General features: G+C 39.6%; 1 protein-coding gene across 9 annotated transcripts in view; it reads left to right on the forward strand.

Moving 5' to 3' along the window:
* Positions 1 to 19,211, forward strand: part of ULK4 (unc-51 like kinase 4) — a 523,006-nt gene that overhangs the window by 150,854 nt on the left and 352,941 nt on the right. For all 9 annotated transcript variants that reach the window (XR_003430904.1, XR_003430903.1, XM_027097134.1 and 6 more), the window contains 5 exons: positions 4,080 to 4,213; positions 5,620 to 5,741; positions 5,890 to 5,946; positions 16,955 to 17,006; positions 17,109 to 17,203. Coding sequence is in view for 7 of the 9 variants with exons in the window: in XM_027097134.1 (XP_026952935.1) it covers positions 4,080 to 4,213; positions 5,620 to 5,741; positions 5,890 to 5,946; positions 16,955 to 17,006; positions 17,109 to 17,203 (460 nt within the window). In the remaining 2 variants the exon portion in view is untranslated. The remainder of the gene's footprint in view (positions 1 to 4,079; positions 4,214 to 5,619; positions 5,742 to 5,889; positions 5,947 to 16,954; positions 17,007 to 17,108; positions 17,204 to 19,211) is intronic.

Consider the following 19,211-nt stretch of genomic DNA (forward strand, 5'->3'; position numbering starts at 1 on the left):
CTTAGCAAATTTGAACCGTATAATACAGTGTTCTCAATTATAGTCACCAGGTTTTACGTTAGACCCTCAGACCTTATTCATCTTGTAGCTTAAAGTTTTGTACCCTTATACCAGCTTCTCACTATTTACCCCAACCCCTGGCAACCACTTTTCTATTCTTAGTTTTCTATGAGTTTGACTGTTTTTTTAGATTCCACATATAAGTAATACCATGCAGTGTTTATCTTTCTCTGTCTGGCTTATTTTAACTTAGCATAATGTCCTTAAGTTCCATCCTTGTGTTGCAAAGCAATGATAATTCCATTGCATGTATACACCACATCTTTTTTATCCATTTATCTATTGATGACCAAATGGGGGACGTATTTTTCCCCAACTTATTTGTCTCTTGGTTTTGCTCATGGTACCTTTTCCTAAGCAGAAGATTTTTTTACTTCTTATGTGATCCAGCAGTCTAATCAAACATTAGAATTAAGAAAAAGGCCTTGGGGGAAATAAGGACCAAGGAATTGATGTAGAGAACTAGGTAAAGTCTTACAGCAATCTCAACAGCCATATGTATCTATTCAGCTGATGTTTATTGAGCCCTTATTTTGTGTCAGGAACTATGCCCATAAGTGCAGTGATGTTGTGGTGAGAAAAATCAGATACAGTCCTTGCCCTTGGCTATTTTTAAATTTACTGGAAAGACAAACATTATCAGATAATAAAAAATATATCAAGAAATTGCAGTTGGGTAAGGGCCTTAATGCTATGAGACAATGTCATAGGTTTAATTTAAGAAGTCAGTGAAAACTGCAGTGAATTATGAAATATGTATAGGAGTTCACTGGCAAGGAGCGGAGAGAAAAGCCATGCAGGCAGAGAGGCAGTACCTTGTTGCTGGGGGAGGTATTGAGTTTGAAGGACTGTAAGAAGAACAGTATGACTGCCGGGGAGAGAAAGCAAGTGGAAGCTGGAGAGATAGTTGAGAGTGTTGTAAGTTATGATAAGGAGTGTTAAGGACTCGCACGTTAAGAAGAGTGGGGTTCCACTGAAGGGTTTTAAACATGGGAGCAAGGTGGTGGACAAGATCAGTTTAGATGTAAGGCGTGTAAGGGTTAGAGTAGAAGCAGGTAGGCCAGCTAGGAGGCTCTGGTCGGAGAAGAAAGAGAAGGGAATTTGGAAGCTTGCATTTGGTGAGGAGTGGAAAAGTGTAATGGTTTAAGGAGTATTTAATGATTGACTTGGTGTGGGAAGTGAGAGAAAGGGAGGTGAGAAGGATGACTCCTGGGTGTCTGGCTGGTAGAGAGTGGCGCTGTATGGTGGAATATTATATTCTGAAAGACAACCAGTTTTGTTGGGATGATAATGGTGTTTTTTGGGGATCTGTAGAGTTAGGAATGCCTTTGAGACAAGCAAAAGCAGATGTCAAGTCAAGTCAGCAGTTGAATGTACAGGTCTGTAGCTTGAGACACCAGGTTTGGGCTGTACATAGGTGACTGGAAAATGTCTGTGTAGATAGGTGGTAAATTAAATCATGGGTGGGGATGAGATGACCTGAGTGAGATGGGTACAAAGGAAAGAGTAGTGGACCCAGAACTGAGTTTTGATAGATTTGAGCATTTAGGAGCATGAACCAACAAAAGACACAGAGAAGGAAACTAGAACTGTATGCTGTCATGATGTATAGACAAGCAGGAGTGGCAGGTGTATTGAACCCTGCTGAATTGTTCAGACAGGTGAAGGCAGACAGGTGTCCATTGGCTTTGATGTCATGGAGGTTGTTGGTGACCTCAGAGCAAGTGGTGGGAGTGAGAGCAGATTGTGGTGGGTTGAGGAAGTTAGGAGGAAAAATGGAGATACAAGGTGTAGATTTCTCTTTTAAGAGGTTTTACCGAGAAAGGGAAGAGAGAGGCAACGGGGCAGTTTGTAGAAGGATGTGAAAAGCGTTCTGTTAAATGGGAGAGAGTGAATATATAAAAGCAGAAAACGAGTAATTGGCAGTTTTTTTTTTTTTTTTTTTTTTTTTGCGGTACGCTGGCCTCTCATCATTGTGGCCTCTCCTGTTGCAGAGCACAGGCTCCGGACGCGCAGGCTCAGCGGCCATGGCTCACGGGCCCAGCCGCTCCGCGGCATGTGGGATCTTCCCGGACCGGGGCACGAACCCGTGTCCCCTGCATCGGCAGGTGGACTCTCAACCACTGCGCCACCAGGGAAGCCCTAATTGGCAGTTTTAAGGTTCTGAGAAAGTGGAAGGGAATGTGATCCAAAGCACAGTTGGAAGGAGAGAGAGGTCTGCAGTTGTGATGGGGAGGAACGGAGCCTAGGATAGGACGCACAGTAAACTGAGAATTAGGAAGAAGAGTTTTTTCATGATGCTCTCTATTTTCTCTCTACAGTAGGAGGCAAAAGCACTCACGGAGAGTCTCATGAGAGGATGGAAATTTCAGGGTATAAAGAGAAGAAAAATTTGAAGATAGACTGAATAAGTCGACCAGTGAAATGTAGTTGGGTCGCTGGTACTGTCCATTGCCACTGAGTATTGGTGACATGCATTTACAATAGAGTGAATCTGCCCCATATTTAACTTGAGCAGCCTCTCTGCAGAGGTACAGAAAGTATATAGATCATTGGATTCATCCAAATCATTTGGCTACGTGGGTGCAAAGAAAAGAAAGAGGGCAAGAGTGTAAGTGAAGGAGTGCTGCTGGATTGGGAGAAGATGTCATGGATTTAATTAGTGGAAGTTCCCAGCAGGCTGAAGAACTGTCACAGTGGAAGATCGTGCAAGTAGGAATAAGAGCAGATTATGGTCAGAGGGCATGTTTGTAATACTTAGCTTGGAGGGGATGCAGTTAAATGCCGGAATCTTTAATGTTGGAAAAGCTGTTCAGCAGATGGCGAGACTGGGCAGGGAGATATCGCGACCCATCTTGGGGAACCGAAAAGGAAGATGGTATTTTCTGGTCCCGCTCCTCAGCTGGGCTGATGGAACAGGTGTCAACTAACCAAATTTCTGATTTGGTTTCATTCCCAGGTGTCTTACTAATAGGGCTCCAAAAAATAATAAGCAGGAAGGCAAAAGGCTGCATAAATCTACTAAGAGAACCATGTAAATGCTAAGTGTTAAGATTTCAGTGTACGTTACGTATGTGTATTGTGTCCAGAACCACCCCTTTCAGGTTTATAGTGGGAGTTTTTGGAAGTTCTGAGAAGTAGAAGTTGGATGGGATGAGTGATTGCAACAGAGCTGGAGAGATGGATAATGGCAAGGGAGTCCAGCAAGGGAGATTGCTGTAAAGGGGCCTTTGAAGTCAGGGGACTCATTGCCTTTTAGGGTTTCGGGGACTAGGAACTTGGGGAGTGGGTCCAGCAAAGGGAAGGAAATGTGGGCCTAAAACTTTTCAACAGTACCCTAAGTAACCAGACTGATGGTTCAGTATGTCCCCTAGTTCCGGATTGGAGGCAGTTGGTTCAGAGATTAATATTTAATAAATGCCAATTGTTTGAAGAAGAAATAAGTTTATTGAGACAGATTTCATAAAACCAGTGGACAAAAGGGCATGTGAAATCCAGATGTTCAGATAGTGTCTGCTATCTATATCACCCAGTGCTGAAATGAAACTTTTTCTTTGGGTTTATATACACAATTTAATGAAAGAACTGGAATTTATGTGACTTGCCTGGGGTTCAGAGCAAGTTTAAGACTGATGACCAACACAAGTGCAGACAACTTGTGGTTCTACTTTGAATCTTCAGAACACCAAAGCCCTCTTCTCTCCAGTCGCTTTTGTTTGCCTTTCATCTGTCATCTGAAGAATGTGGTTTCCTTTCATGGGCCGGAGGCAAATGAAGTCAGGGCATTGTTTTGTAATACATTGGCAGAGAGATTCAAAGTTGCCTTATTTTCTCTCTGCATAAATGTTTCGATTTTTCGAAGGCAAAAATAGACTGTGCTTGACAAGTTGCTCCAAATCTAAATGTCAACAAGATGGGGACTGTGCCCCCTGGAAACACTTGCATTGGTGGCATGTTCGGGCAGGTGCTATCAACTGTTTTATCATGAGAGGTAATCTTTTGCATTTTGCTGTGTGTAGACTGGTGATGTACATCGAGAGAGACAGCAGAAAGACCACTCCAGGCAAGGAACAGCAAAGCGGCAATGAGTACCTGTCCAAATGCCTGGACCTGCTCACCTGTCACATCGTGCAGGAACTGCCACGAATCCTGGGTAAATTGGAGTCTCGTCCTCAGGCCCCTTGCGGCTTACCTTTCTGCGACTTGGCATTTAGGCATCCCTTCTTTTTTTGTTCTTGCCGGTTTTTTTTTTTTTTTTCAGGCGAGTGCAATGACGCTTTGTCTTGAATGTGTAGTTTCAAAATTTGAATGTGCCTTATCTGTTTTCATAATTATTTTGTATCAGTGACATGAATGAGGCAATGAGCAGGCTAACGGTTACATTGAGTGTCATCTAGCAGTTTTGGAAAATAGAAGGAAAGCCTTTTAATTGGTTAAAATTGGACTTAGGCTATCATTTTAGGTAACTTTTCTCAAGATTTCTCTCTGCATAATTCTGAAGAAAAGCTTTTTCCTTCAGGTTATAGCCACAAATTTATTTTTTGTTAAAAAAATTTTAAATGCATAGGCATTAACATTTAATATTAGAGAATTTTGATATTAAAGTTCAACGTTTGAAATTTTCTTTGGTCTGAATAAAAGATGAAAGTAATAATGATTTGCAAAGGATGTTTATTACAGCTAGCAAAATTGGTTATTCCACTGTTATTTACAGACATGAAAATAATCTAAGGAATGCGTACGCGTACGTTTAGTTTAAATCTCATTCCATGCTTTTCCAGCAGATGTAGCTATAAACCAGAAATGTTTAAAATGTTAAATTTGACCCAACCCATTATGGTAAAAGATATTTAGATGCAGAAATTCAGAATATTAAATCAAAGTAATGAAAATATCTTCATGGCTGATTTGACAGTAACTTTTTGCTCCTTACTAAGACTGTGGGAGATTTTTGCCTGTTAATGACTGAAAATAGAGCATTTCAAAATTTATTTGGATTGTAACCTTTCTAAAATCTGCAAACCAGAGGCCATGAGCTGGTCAATTGATAGTTGAGTTTCTTATTACCTGACTCGTCCTATCTTAGGAGATGAGGGATTCAGGTATCCAACAAACAAGTTTTATTTATTATTGGACTTGCCATCCAATGAGAAGTATTAGGAATTGATATCTTATAACTACCATCCTGTTCTATTATTAAAAAATTCTGATCTATAATCTGTTCACTTGTAATTTTTTAATAACTTTTTTCTGTTTACAAAAGTAATGAGTGCTCATGGTTGAAATTCGGCAAGTGCAAAAAAAAAAAAAGAAAAAAATCATTTCTATTTTAAATTTCTAGGTGAGAGATCAATTTTATATCCATCCTGACCCCAGAGGCCACAACTTTCTGTAGTAATGTCAAGAGTTGTGAATAAAACAATGCAGCTCCTACCCACTTCTTTTATTTGGAGATTAATTGCCTCACTCAGCAATCCCATTAGTGTTCAACCCACAACCAGCGGTCCCTACGTATCTGTGGTCTCTAACCTCACGTGTGCTCTGGGGTGTGCTTCGCAGGTGACATTCTGAACGCCTTGGCTAACGTTTCTGGTCGTAAACACCCATCCACAGTTCAAGCGAAGCAGCTGAAGATGTGTCTCCCCCTCATGCCTATAGTGCTTCACCTCGTAACGTCTCAGGTATCATCCTGTTTGGAAAAAATGTATATAAATGTGACTCCCTTCTTTGTAAACTGGAGCTGAGAAACATCAATTCAGACAAAACATTTTCATTTTTCTTTTGTGCATGGCTTTCGGGATTTAATCTGTGGAAACTTTCATCACACAGGTATTTCGACCTCAAGTTGTAACAGAAGAGTTCCTTTTCAGTTACGGAACTATTCTTGTGAGTAATGCTGAATTCTTCACGTTCCTAATAAAAATGTGGCTGTCTACTGTTTGTGGGATTTGGTGTCAGAATGAGGTAATTTTAAAGTCTTAGTGGTATTTATTTGTCTCTAGGGAAGTGACCTTTTTGTATTTTTATCTGTTGACTGTAAGAAAATTTGACATTTGGAGGAAAAATACATTCTCTCCTGATAATGCACTTTGTTCAGAGACAGACCCAAGTAGCGTAAATAAGTCCATAGAAAACATTTTCATAGATTTTGATATTAAACATCATGAAAAAATTTAAGATAATAAATTAAAAATTTTAATATATTTATATTTAAAGTGTGCACTTTGATACACTTTGATATGTGCACCCCTACATTTGTAGCACCACTGTTTACAACAACCAGGACATAGAAATAACCTAAATGTCCGTGGACAGAAGAATGGATAAAGAAGATGTGATACATATATACAATGGAGTGTTACTCAGCCATAAAAAAGAATGAAATAATGCCATTTGCAGCAACAGGGATGGACCTAGAGAGATTATCATGTTAAGCAAAGTCAGTCAGACAGACAAATATCATATGATATTGCATATATGTGGAATCTAAAAAAAATGATACAAATGAACTTATTTACAAAACAGAAACAGAATCACAGACATAGAAAACAAATTTATAGTTACCAAAGGGGAAGGTGGGGGAGGGATAAATCAGGAGTTTGGGATTAACATATACACACTAATATTTAGAAAATAGATAACCAGAAAGGGCCTACTGTATAGCACAGGGAACTGTATTCAGTATCTTATAATAACCTATAATGGAAAAGAATCTGAAAGAGAACAGATTTATACATATATAAAAAATGGAATTCTGGGAATATAGTATCATCATTTACTTTGGCTAGCGTTGTTGAGTTTTGTGCAGTATCTCTTTTTGTGATGGTATTTCTCTAACTTGAGCTCAATTTTTTTTTTTTTGAGCTCAATTTAACCTTGCCTTTAATTTTGAAGAGATGAGTAACAATGAAAAACAAATCATCATATTATCTTTCACTTTGATTTTTGCTCACAAAAAATAGCCTCTTTGTTCAAGTTGTGGCTCGTGAATTATGTTATCTTTTTCCCTTGCCTGGAATAGTTACAGTATGTACTGTTGATAAAATGGGGAGCTGTACAAAGGGTCACACAGCATCTTCGGTCTTACTTTGATATTAATAATAAACAGTGAACGGAGATTTTCAAAATGCCATGTCATATAGGTATCTAGTTAAAATGAAGTAAACATCTCAATTTTATTGCTTGTTTGGAATAAAAAAAAAAAGATTGCCACCCACAAGAGAGAATATAGTTTTCTAGAAGAGTCATCATACGGTGAAGTATGATGTTTTGAAGTATGAATGTTGAGAAGAGAGGTCACTGATTTTTGTAAGCAGTGTGTTTAGTCAGCGCAGTACGGGTCCTTTTGTACTCATTTTCAAAGTGTTATCATCCTTGAGTCCTGAATTCTACAAAGCACATAATTTTCCTAGTACATTCATGAATTTGAAAATTATTAGAATTTTGTCTGCCACCTCCTTTAATTTGCCTTTTAATCGTTTTAAAGGACAATGTGGGCATCATTTTTAACAGAACTATAATTCTATATTTGTAACTCCACTGCACTAACATATTGATGCCTGAAAAGAGTAATTTTGCCCTTGTAGCCCACCTTGGAATATTTTGGCACAGCGATCGTTTGGGACAGATATAATTGTGTTCATTCTCTTATTTTTTCTCATGTGTAGTACTTTTCTGGGCCTACATTAACTGAGTACAGTTTAGGTTTTCAAGGAACTACCAATATAAAAGTCCTCCAATATAAAAGTCTTTGTGGACTTTAGGGAGACCTCATCTGCTCCATGTAACTCATCGGCTTCCACTGAGAAAGGGCCTCCTCATCTTCTTCTCCCAGGGGTGGGTGTACCCTTTGAAGGTTGGGGGTGTTCTGTAGGGCTCTGTGTGGGTTTTCTTAACAAAAGCACTTTCAGGGCATAGAAAATAACTTGCCTAGTTCAAAGGTAATTGTGATACTGAAAATTCTTTAGCAGTCTTTTCCCTGATAATGTCGCTCAAGTACTGCGAGTTCATACACATAATGAAAAAGGTCTTTTGGCTCTCTTTGGACCATTTTCCTGGTTTGAGTCATGGCCAGTCCCGGAAATCTTTTGTTGTTTTTCTTACCTCATCTGTTATTTGGCCTTAGCTGTGTGTTCATCTTTCTTTACTCGGTGTTGATGGCACTGATGAGACACTAGTCCAGGGAGAATAGTATTGGCTGAAATCAAGGACCTGGATTTAGTTGCCCACCCAGCTCTAGTGTATGTTATGATGAACCGTTGAGAGTTAGATGTTGTTTCTGTGAGTTGATTCACAGTCTACTCAGAAGATGCCACAAATACTGTTGAAGTCACAGTGCCCCTCTGGTGCCGGAGGCATAGGCAACTCCCCGGCAGCCTACAGCCCCTTAGAAGTTCATGGTGTTCATTTGCACAGTAAAGCCTCTTGAGTTTTCTGCTTTAAAAGAATTACTTTACATTTTGCATAGGCAAGGCTTTCCTGAAGTTGTTTGAGAGGTTTTGGGTTTGTTTTTTCTGGGGGGGTGGTGGTGGGAAGGTTGCACAATTATAAATGTTTGTAGGCCAGTGTGCAGAATGGCTTTGTGGAACTGGCCAGAGCACAGTGCTTCTCCCGTCCTGGTGGCCTGAGGGACCAGACCATTCATGTGTATACACTTAGCACGGTGTTGTGAAAGCCCTGCTGTTCTACCTGGAGGTAAATTATTAGTTTTAGTGTTTCTCAAAATGTGTCTGGTTGAGTAGCTACTGTATTATGGCAGGCCTGTTGTCCTTTTATATTTAAAAAATACACCTTACTTTGAGGTATCCAAGCTTGGTCCACCTTTAGTAGCTGTATACTTGGACTTCCGCTGAAGGAGCTCTCCAGGAACTGCTGGCCTGCCTCAGGTGGTATGATCTCCCCTCATTAGAAGGCTCCTGACGGCACAGGCCGGAGGGGGCATTGGAATTGTGTTTCCCATTGGCTTCCGTTTTCCTACTGGCACCAGGCATGGTTTGCCTGTTAACCTATAGACATCTTTTATCTTTTTGGTAGAAAAATTCAGGGTACTTCTTAGATGGAGGCATGAGTAGAGGAATTAACTTTTTGTAAACACTTCTTCTTCCCCAAGTAAAATGAAGTTTTGGTCTCCTTATGTTTTAAAGAGGCAAGTGTTTGGAAGCAATTTAACAGGGCACTTTTAAACCATTATTAAGCTTTCAAAGGGTCCAGGCCAAAGAGAACTACATAGCTGATAATTTCTATTTTCACTTCTTATTGGCAGAAGCAATGTGCCATTGTATCTGCCTCCCTCTCCAGTTAAAAAAAAAAAAAAGTACCTAGGGATACTTTTAGCAGGGAAGCATCTAGGGAAGTGCTATGAGGAAGTTCTGCGGTTAATTTCACCATAGTCCTTTCGAGCCTCCGTTGAATTGGGCTGAGAAACAGGAAGTAATGACAGGAAGGAAATCTGTTTGAGAACTCATGATGTGTATTATCCTTATGTTCACTGTGTTCCTTGTGTCCTTCTGAAAGTGCTCTTGATTCATGAGCTGAGGAAGAGGACTTTGCTCTTAAGTTCTGGCCTCATCAGTTTATAAAAGTACAGTGGTTGTGTGGTGGTTATAGTTTTCTACAAAAAGACATCAAAATTCAGATTTTCAAATGAAAGAAATGATAAAATTATTGTGATTTTTCACATAAGAATATAATTACAGTCTCTGTCATTGATAAATCTTCACTCATCCTGGGCATTGGGATGATTATTAAAAGACATACTCCTGCCCTCTGCAGGTTTTTATTTATTTATTTATTTAATTTTATTGTTTTGGCTGTACTGTGCAGCTTGCGGGATCTTAGTTCACTGACCAGGGATCAAACCCGTGCCCCCTGCAGTGGAAGCTCTGAGTCCTAACCACTGGACTGCCAGGGAATTCCCTGCAGATTTTTATTTTAAGTGAATGTTGTTTTGCTGATAGATTGTGACTTCACTTGTAGCAGATAAAGCAGAGAGAGTGTACTCTTGTATTTTTTAAAAATATACTATATAATTATTTTTTTTAAACATCTTTATTGGAGTATAATTGCTTTACAATGGTGTGTTCGTTTCTGCTGATATACTTACTCATTACCGCACGAATGTTCTTGTTGTAAGGTTTTTTCCTTTTTTTTTCCTTTTTTCTTTTCTTTTCTTTCTTTCTTTCTTTTTTTTTTTTTTTAATACAGACCCGGAATTGATATACCCACCTTGCTTTGAGAGCTTATTCTCAGCTTCTCTGAAGTACTGGATAGTAATGCAGGGCACTGGTCTGCCCTGGAGACACAGCTTTCCCTTTTTCTCTCTAGATAGGGCCATTTTTTTGCCCCACAGTAAGTGCCCATCCTATTTGTTCCCCTGCTAAACTCCCAGCTTTGAAGCTCACGCCCTTAGAAGATGCCCCATGTACTGTGGTCATCTACAGATTTTTCTGGGTCATTGCTTCTCGCTCAGAGTCTTTTAGCACTGGGCTCACTGTCATTCTTAGAGAATCCGGTACCCCTAGGGAGGATCCTTCCAACACCTCAGCCTCTCAGCTCCTCAACCACCTCTCTCCCCATGAGCTTGTCTTTCCCTCCCTCAGTTCCCTCCGCCCATGGCCTTATATTCAGCGTCACTGCTCTCTGGCTCCCACACCTAATTTTCAGCTCTCTAGCCCTGCTCCCCATCTCCAACAGCCTTTTAATTCCTCTGAGACTTAAATTGGCCTTTTACCACTTTGCACTCACCATCCTGCCCTCCCTGGGCCCAGTGACTTTTCTCTTTACTCCCCTTAGAGTCCCTGGTTCAACCCCTATCCCTGCCACACACACCCGTAATCCCTCTCCTGTCTCTTCCTCCGTTGTCCTCCTCCGGCAAACCCAAGTCCTCGTTCAGTTTAATTCTCTACCTACCCCACCCCTGCTTTGAGTGACTAAGTATGGCTAGAGGAAAACACGACGAAAATAGCTGGTCTCACTTTAAATTCATGACTGCTCATCTCAAACAAGCCCTCTCTGCAGACTGGGACATCTAGTTCCTTTTCCTAATTTATACACCTTCACGCTCACCTAGATGACTCTTCATACGTTCCCTCCTCTCCTTGAATCTGCAATGCCTCCTGCCCTGTCCTCACTCTCACCTGATTAATTCCTATTACACTGAGAATGAAAAAGAAGGAATAGATCCAAAGAGATTTAAATTGGTAAATCAATGAAACATTCAGTAGGGATTTTTTTTAAATTAAACTGGGGAAGTATAAGGAAGAAAATAAATTGAAAGAACCCTATAGTTTCACCATCTAGAAAACCCTTGTCGCTGTTAAAACAGAAAAAAAATGAATGCATGTGCATAGCTAGAAAATTCCAACAGTGCAGAAAAGCAGAAAATGAATAGTGAAAGCGTACCTCCTGGGCACTGCAGTAGTCCTCCCCAAAGGGAGCCTCTGCGAGTGGTTCCTGTGATTTCTTCCTCGAAAATTTTTGTTCACATCTGTGTTTGTATATTATCTATATATTCTTTAAAAAATTATATAGAAAGATCATACTATAAACACTGTTCTCCCTCTTCTTTCTTTACTTAAGTAAGCTATTGACATTTAAGTAGATTTATTGAAGTCAGAAGACATCTTTTTATGAACTCTTTTCAACATCAAATCCATATTTATTCAGCCAAAGTTATGTGCCCATGTTGAAATTTTATGAAATTATTTCAGCCAAATTATTACGAAAAGCTTACAGTGCCTCTTTTTATTATTTATTATGTTATTTCGTTGTTAGTCTTTTTTGTTTTAGTTATAGACTGAAAAAGAGAATTCAAGCATTTATAAGATATATGCTTATTAAAGAAAATGTAGAAAATTATAGTGATATTGGAAGAAAAATATCACCTATAACTATCAGTCGTTAACAACCATTGTTAACATATTGTTGTTTACTTAGTGTTTTCATGTATATGCATTTGTGTGTAGAAATCTACGTATGTATATATAAGATATGTATATGACTTATACCAATACATGTGGTTGAAACTATGTTGAGTATATATAGATTTGTATTCTTTTTTCCATTTAACATTGTATCATAACTATTTTCCCGTATCTTAAATTTTTTTTTCACTTTTTTTTTTTTTTTTTTTGCGGTACGTGGGCGTCTCACTGTTGTGGCCTCTCCCGTTGCGGAGCACAGGCTCCGGACGCACAGGCTCAGCGGTCATGGCTCACGGGCCCAGCTGCTCTGCGGCATGTGGGATCTTCCCGGACCGGGGCATGAACCCGTGTCCCCTGCATTGGCAGGTGGACTCTCAACCACCGCGCCACCAGGGAAGCCCTTTTTTCACATTTTAATGGCTACATACTGTCCCATCTGTATGAACTGTATACAGTTTGATATCATTTCAGTAAAGTTTAAAAATACTGAAACAAAAATAGTATTTAGAGACATATGTATATGTGGTAAAACTATTAAGAAATGCTGAGGAAATGATAAATTCATGGCAGTGGTTATCTCTGGAGGAATGACAGGCAGGTGGGATGTGGGAAGCTCATGCAAAGAATTGGGAATATCTTAGTTCTTAACGCGAATGGTAGGTTTAAGAGTCTTTATTCTTTATAACATAAAATCTATCTATATATCTTCTTTTGTGTATGTTATATATAGTCTTGTTTTTTGAATTTTATTTTATTTTTTTATACAGCAGTTTCTTGTTAGTCATCCATTTTATACACATCAGTGTATACATATCAATCCTAATCTTCCAATTCATCACACCACCACCCCACCCCCCACTGCTTTCCCCCCTTGGTGTCCATACGTTTGTTCTCTACATCTGTGTCTCGATTTCTGCCCTGCAAACCGGTTCATCTGTACTATTTTTCTAGGTTCCACATACATGCGTTAATATACGATATTTGTTTTTCTCTTTCTGACTTACTTCACTCTGTATGATAGTCTCTAGATCCATCGACGTCTCAACAAATAACCCAATTTCGTTCCTTTTTGTGGCTGAGTAATATCCCATTGTATATATGTACCACATCTTCTTTATCCATTCGTCTGTCGATGGGCATTTAGGTTGCTTCCATGACCTGGCTATTGTAAATAGTGCTGCAGTGAACGTTGGGGTGCGTGTGTCTTTTTGAATTATGGTTTTCTCTGGGTATATGCCCAGTAGTGGGATTGCTAGATCACATGATAATTCTATTTTTAGTTTTTTAAGGAACCTCCATACTGTTCTCCATAGTGGCTGTATCAATTACATTCCAACCAGCAGTACAAGAGGGTTCTCTTTTCTCCACACCCTCTCCAGCATTTGTTGTTTGTAGATTTTCTGATGATGCCCATTCTCACTGGTGTGAGGTGATACCTCATTGTAGTGTTGATTTGCATTTCTCTAATCATTAGTGATGTTGAGCAGCTTTTCATGTGCTTCTTGGCCATCTGTATGTCTTCTTTGGAGAAATGTCTATGTAGGTCTTCTGCCCATTTTTGGATTGGGTTGTTTGTTTCTTTAATATTGAGCTGCATGAGCTGTTTATATATTTTGGAGATTACTCTCGATTTCGTCTTTTATAGCTGTTATCAGTTGCCTTATGTATTGAGGTGCTCCTATGTTGGGTACATATATATTTATAATTGTTATATCTTCTTCTTGGATTGATCCCTTGATCATTATGTAGTGTCCTTCCTTGTCTCTTGTAACATTCTTTATTTTATTTTAAAGTCTATTTTATCTGATATGAGTATTGCTACTCCAGCTTCCTTTTGATTTCCATTTGCATGGATATCTTTTTCCATCCCCTCACTCTCAGTTTGTATGTGTCCCTAGGTCTGAAGAAGGTTTCTTTTAGCCAGCATATATATGGGTCTTGATTTTTTTATCCATTCAGTGAGTCTGTGTCTTTTGGTTGGAACATTTAATCCATTGACGTTTAAGGTAATTATTGATATGTATGTTCCTATGACCATTTTCTTAATTGTTTGGGGTTTGTTTTTGTTTTTGTTTTGTGGTACACAGGCCTCTCACTGTTGTGGCCTCTCCCGTTGCGGAGCACAGGTTCTGGACGCGCAGGCTCAGCGGCCATGGCTCACGGGCCCAGCCGATCCGCGGCATGTGGGATCTTCCCGGACCAGGTCACGAACCCATGTCCCCTGCATCGGCAGGCGGACTCTCAACCACTAAGCCACCAGAGAAGCCCTGGGGTTTGTTTTCGTAGGTCCTTTTCTTCTCTTGTGTTTCCCACTTAGAGAAGTTCCTTTAGCACTTGTTGTAGAGCTGGTTTGGTGTTTCTTAATTCTCTTAGCTTTTGCTTGTCTGTAAAGCTTTTGATTTCTCCATCAAATCTGAATAAGATCCTTGCTGGGTGGAGTTATCTTGGTTGTAGTTTCTTCCCTTTCATCCCTTTAAGTATATCATGCCACTCCCTTCTGGCTTGTAGAGTTTCTGCTGAGAAATCAGCTGTTAACCTTATGGGAGTTCCCTTGTATGTTATTTGTCATTTTTCCCTTGCTGCTTTCAATAATTTTTCTTTGTCTTTAATTTTTGCCAGTTTGATTACTATGTGTCTTGGCGTGTTTCTCCTTGGGTTTATCCTGTATGGGACTTTGTGCGCTCCCTGGACTTGGGTGGCTATTTCCTTTCCCATGTTAGGGAAGTTTTCGACTACAATCTCTTCAAGTATTTCCTCAGGTCCTTTCTCTCTCTCTTCTCCTTCTGGGACCCCTATGATGCGAATGTTGTTGCGTTTAATGTTGTCCCAGAGGTCTCTTAGACTGTCTTCATTTCTTTTCATTCTTTTTTCTTTATTCTGTTCCACAGCAGTGAATTCCACCATTCTGTCTTCCAGGTCACTTATCCATTCTTCTGCCTCAGTTATTCTGCTACTGATTCCTTCTAGTGTAGTTTTCATTTCAGTTATTGTATTGTTCATCTCTGTTTGTTTGTTCTTTAATTCTTCTAGGTCTTTGTTAAACATTTCTTGCATCTTGTCGATCTTTGCCTCCATTCTTTTTCCGAGGTCCTGGATCATCTTCACTATCTTTATTCTGACTTCTTTTTCTGGAAGGTTGCCTATCTCCACTTCATTTAGTTGTTTTTCTGGAGTTTTATCTCGTTCCTTCATCTGGTACATAGCCCTCTGCCTTTTCATCCTGTCTGTCTTTCTGTGAATGTGGTTTTCGTTCCACAGGCTGCAGGATTGTAGTTCTTCTTGTTTCTGCTGTCTGCCCTCTGGTGGATGAGGCTATCTCTAGCTCATTTTTTAAAGGAAACAAACTGATATATTTTCTGATTGTGTGTTTCATAATAAACTGGTAGGAACACTTTAGTGATTGTGATGAATTATTGGAGAGTCAGCATGAACTAGCTTGAGAGTTGAAAACTCCTGGGGGCTCAGTCTGAGGTAGGGGACACTTTGTGGGTTTTCCCTCCAGAAGCTCCACCTAGTTCTCACATTAAAGATTGGGGAAAAAATCTCATGTTCTTGACAGTCCAGTGATTAAGACTCTGCGCTTCCAATACAGGCGCTGCAGGTTCGATCCCTGGTCTGGGAACTAAGATCCCACATGCTACTAGTGTTGGAGGGTCTCCTGCAGAAGTAGGGGGGTGGCTGTGGTTTACCATGGGGACAAGGACACTCTATAGTCTTGTATATGTACCAAAAATTTTAAGAAAATCATTGGATTATAATAAGATCTATTGATATTTTCCGCTCCAGGCTAATTGCTGACATAATTATTTTTTATTCCAAGGCTATCTTATATTTTATTTGCTATTTGTTATCATATCTAAAATATGATATATGTATTATTTTGTGAGCTAGGGGCAGGCACTAAGCTGCAGTGTCTCCGTGCAGCACCAGCACAGGTGCTCTGCCTGTTATTAGCCGGGGCAGTGATGGTTTCATTCACATCACGTTCACAGAGCGCCCCTTCTGTTCGGAGCACTCACTTGGGGTCTGGGAGGTTCACCCCAGGTTGTTCACAGCTGAGCTGCTCAGGCCTGCCTCTGAAACATTGTTGGGGGTCATCCCACAGGGAGGCATGGACATGGTGTGTGGGGCACAGTTAAGGGAGTTGGGGTTGGGGTTCAAAGTATGTAGGAGGGTCTCAGAACAGTGGTGAATTTTGAAGACAGGCCTTTAACTGCTGCATCTTGATGCAGTACTGATGCTCAGGGTAGCTAAAGCTTGACCTCCCTTTGAGATGACTGTTGCTCCTGATTCAGTGCCGTCCTCACTAATGTCCCAATGTACTGCGTGAGTAAGTGTGGCACGTTGGAAATGGTTTAGGTGTCAACTGGATTATCCTCACTTTACCAGGTTGACCTCTCTGTGCTTATATTGCTATTGATTTTATTTTAACATTTCGTCTCACTGGTAGTGATTTGTATATTTAAAAATGATTATAGTTTATAGTGTATATATACTATTCATATGATCATGTTTCATAGCTATGATTATAGTGTTCATAATATGTATATAGTACTTAATGCCTTCCATGAGTTATTTCATTAAGAATGATAGAGTTTTGGGCAAAATGTTACTGTTTTTTTAAGGACTGCCTTATAAATATTATTTATTTGCAGTTACCATTCATGTGTAGTGTAGAATGATTCAAGTTTTAAAAAAAATTTCTAATGACTTTTGTGCATTAACTCCATCAAGAGACTTTCTAAAAATATTATCTTTCTGCTTCTGGATAAAGAAATTAATGCCTACTTATCCCATGAAATTTAGAAACTGTAGAAAAATATAATGCGAAGCTAAAAATCACTTGATTCCTACTGCCTGGAGTTCATCATGGTGAACATCTATAGGATCATATATTCAATTTTTTCTGTGCATGATTCTTACATCAGAGCTATTTTAAAATCTCTATTTATTAACGTTTTTATTTTTTACAGAGTCATATTAAATCAGTAGACTCAGGAGAAACTAACATAGATGGAGCTGTAGGTGAGTAGACCATGGGACATTTTACATCTGTACTTGAGGTATTCTGATATTATGATTTTGGACATATAAATAAACATCTATAATAATTAACTGTATTTCTAGGACTGATGGCATCAGAAGAATTTATCAAGATCACCCTGTCGACTTTTGAAGCAGTGATACAGTATCCTGTTTTATTGAAAGACTATTGCTCTACGGTCAGTTCTGGCAACTTTGGAGAAAGATACTTCTTTGTTTACTTGGTAATTCCGTATATAAAGAGACTAGTTGACATGTGTTTGGTTCATACATGTTCCTCACATGAAATAACCATTGAGAAAAGTTGCCCCTTGACAGGATGAACATAAGAAATCCCTTCCTTCCTTGTTGACTTGTTTTTGGTGGTTCTTTGCTCATTATTCCCTTTCCCTTCTGGTCCACACCTTACCCCCAGTGTGCTCCTTCTTACTCCTTGCCTGATTATTGGTTGTAACCAACAGCGAAGACTCTTAGAACAGAGTTTCTCAACCTTGGACTATGGGCATTTGGCGATGGACAGTTCCTTGCTTTGGGGCATGTCCTGGGCATTGTAGATGTTTAGCAGCATCCCTGGCCTATACATAGTAGATGAGGGTAGCACCCAGTCCAGCCCCCCTCGGCTGCAACAACCAAAAGGGTCTCTACACATTGCCAGATGTCTTCTGGGCAGCGAAATTGCCCCCATTTGAGAACCTATGCCTTAGGGTGATCTTTAGGTGAGCTGAGCGATGACTTTAGAGGAGGGAGGAAAGTTTTGTGACTACGTTCTCATCAGCAGAAAGCCCTCAAGAAAAGGAGCCAGGTAAGACGAGGACCACAGCAATCATTTTCGTATTCTCTCTCCTGGTTCTAGGGGTTGACTTAGGTCAGCAAGGCAGTTCTCAGTCAAGGTCTTTCAGGAGGTTCCAGTCAGTGGTGCCTGGGGCTGGAATCATCTGAAGGTCACTCCCTCACATGTCTGCCTCCAGCTGGGACTCTGCAGGCATCTCTCTCCATCTCTGTGGGTGTCTCCAGCAGGGAGACTTCAGGGTGGCCCGACTTCTTACATGGCAGCTTAGGACTTTAATGATACATTCTCGAGAGAGAGCGGATAATTATTTTTTGAGGGTAGGAAATGTCTACCAGCTCTTTATGGTTCTGTTCAATATATTTTATTATAAAATATAAAATACAGAAAAGTGTATTAACGTGTGTGTAGTTTGATGACTAGTTGTAAAGCAAGTGCTCAAGAAATCACCACCCAGTTAAAAAAGAAAAACAAAACAGAATGTTACCATTCTGAGCCCCGAAGTCCCCTCAATCACAAATCCTTTCCTCCCTGGAGAGGGGACCACTGTCCTGACTTTCATAGTAATCATGCCTGTGCATTCCTTTGTGGGCCTGTGCCTGCATTCTTAAACAATATAGGCTGGTTTTGCCTGCTTTTGCTGTTTGTTTCAATACGTTATGTATTCATTTGTGACTTGTTTTTTTTGCTCAGTGTTTGTAACATCCATGTTGTTAAGTATCTTTGTGCTTTTATTCTTCATGAGTGTATAGTGTCCCACTATAGAAACCTGAGTATATGAAATATCACAGTTTACTTATTTATCCTTGATAGACATTAGGCTATGTCTAGTATTTGGCATTTACAAACAATACTGCTATAGATATTCTTGTTTATGTATTTTGCTCCACATAAGCATGCATTATTTCTGGGGTACATACATAGGAACGGAATTAGTGGTTATAGGAAATATGCAAACTCAGTTTGTCTAGAAAGTGACATTGTGTTTTCCAGAGAGGGGGTGCCAGTTTACTTTCACACCAGCACTGCAGGACCTCATGTCCTCGTTCTTCCCAATTCTTGTTATTTCAGCCTTTTAAATGAATGGGTGTATAGTGATGTTTCACCATAGTTTTAAATTGTATAGTCAAGACTACTTATGAGGCTGAGTGGTTTTTCAACTGTTTACTGGCCCTTTGGGAATAATCTTTTATGACATGCTTGTCCACGTCTTTCTAAGATTTTGGTTTTCTTGTGTAGTTTTTCAAATTTATTGGCATAAAGAAGTTCATAGTATTTTCTTGCCAATTTTTCTTAGTGTTTGTGTAATCTAATAATATATCCTTTAAAAATATTTGCTATTTACTGTTATTCCTTCTTTTTCTTCTCTTGAACAATCTAACTAGAGGTTTCTTAGTTTT

Source organism: Aethalodelphis obliquidens, unplaced genomic scaffold, assembly GCF_003676395.1.
Source record: "Aethalodelphis obliquidens isolate GAN/ISIS:26980383/991018 unplaced genomic scaffold, ASM367639v1 scaffold112, whole genome shotgun sequence".
NCBI classification, from domain to species: Eukaryota; Metazoa; Chordata; class Mammalia; order Artiodactyla; family Delphinidae; genus Aethalodelphis; species Aethalodelphis obliquidens.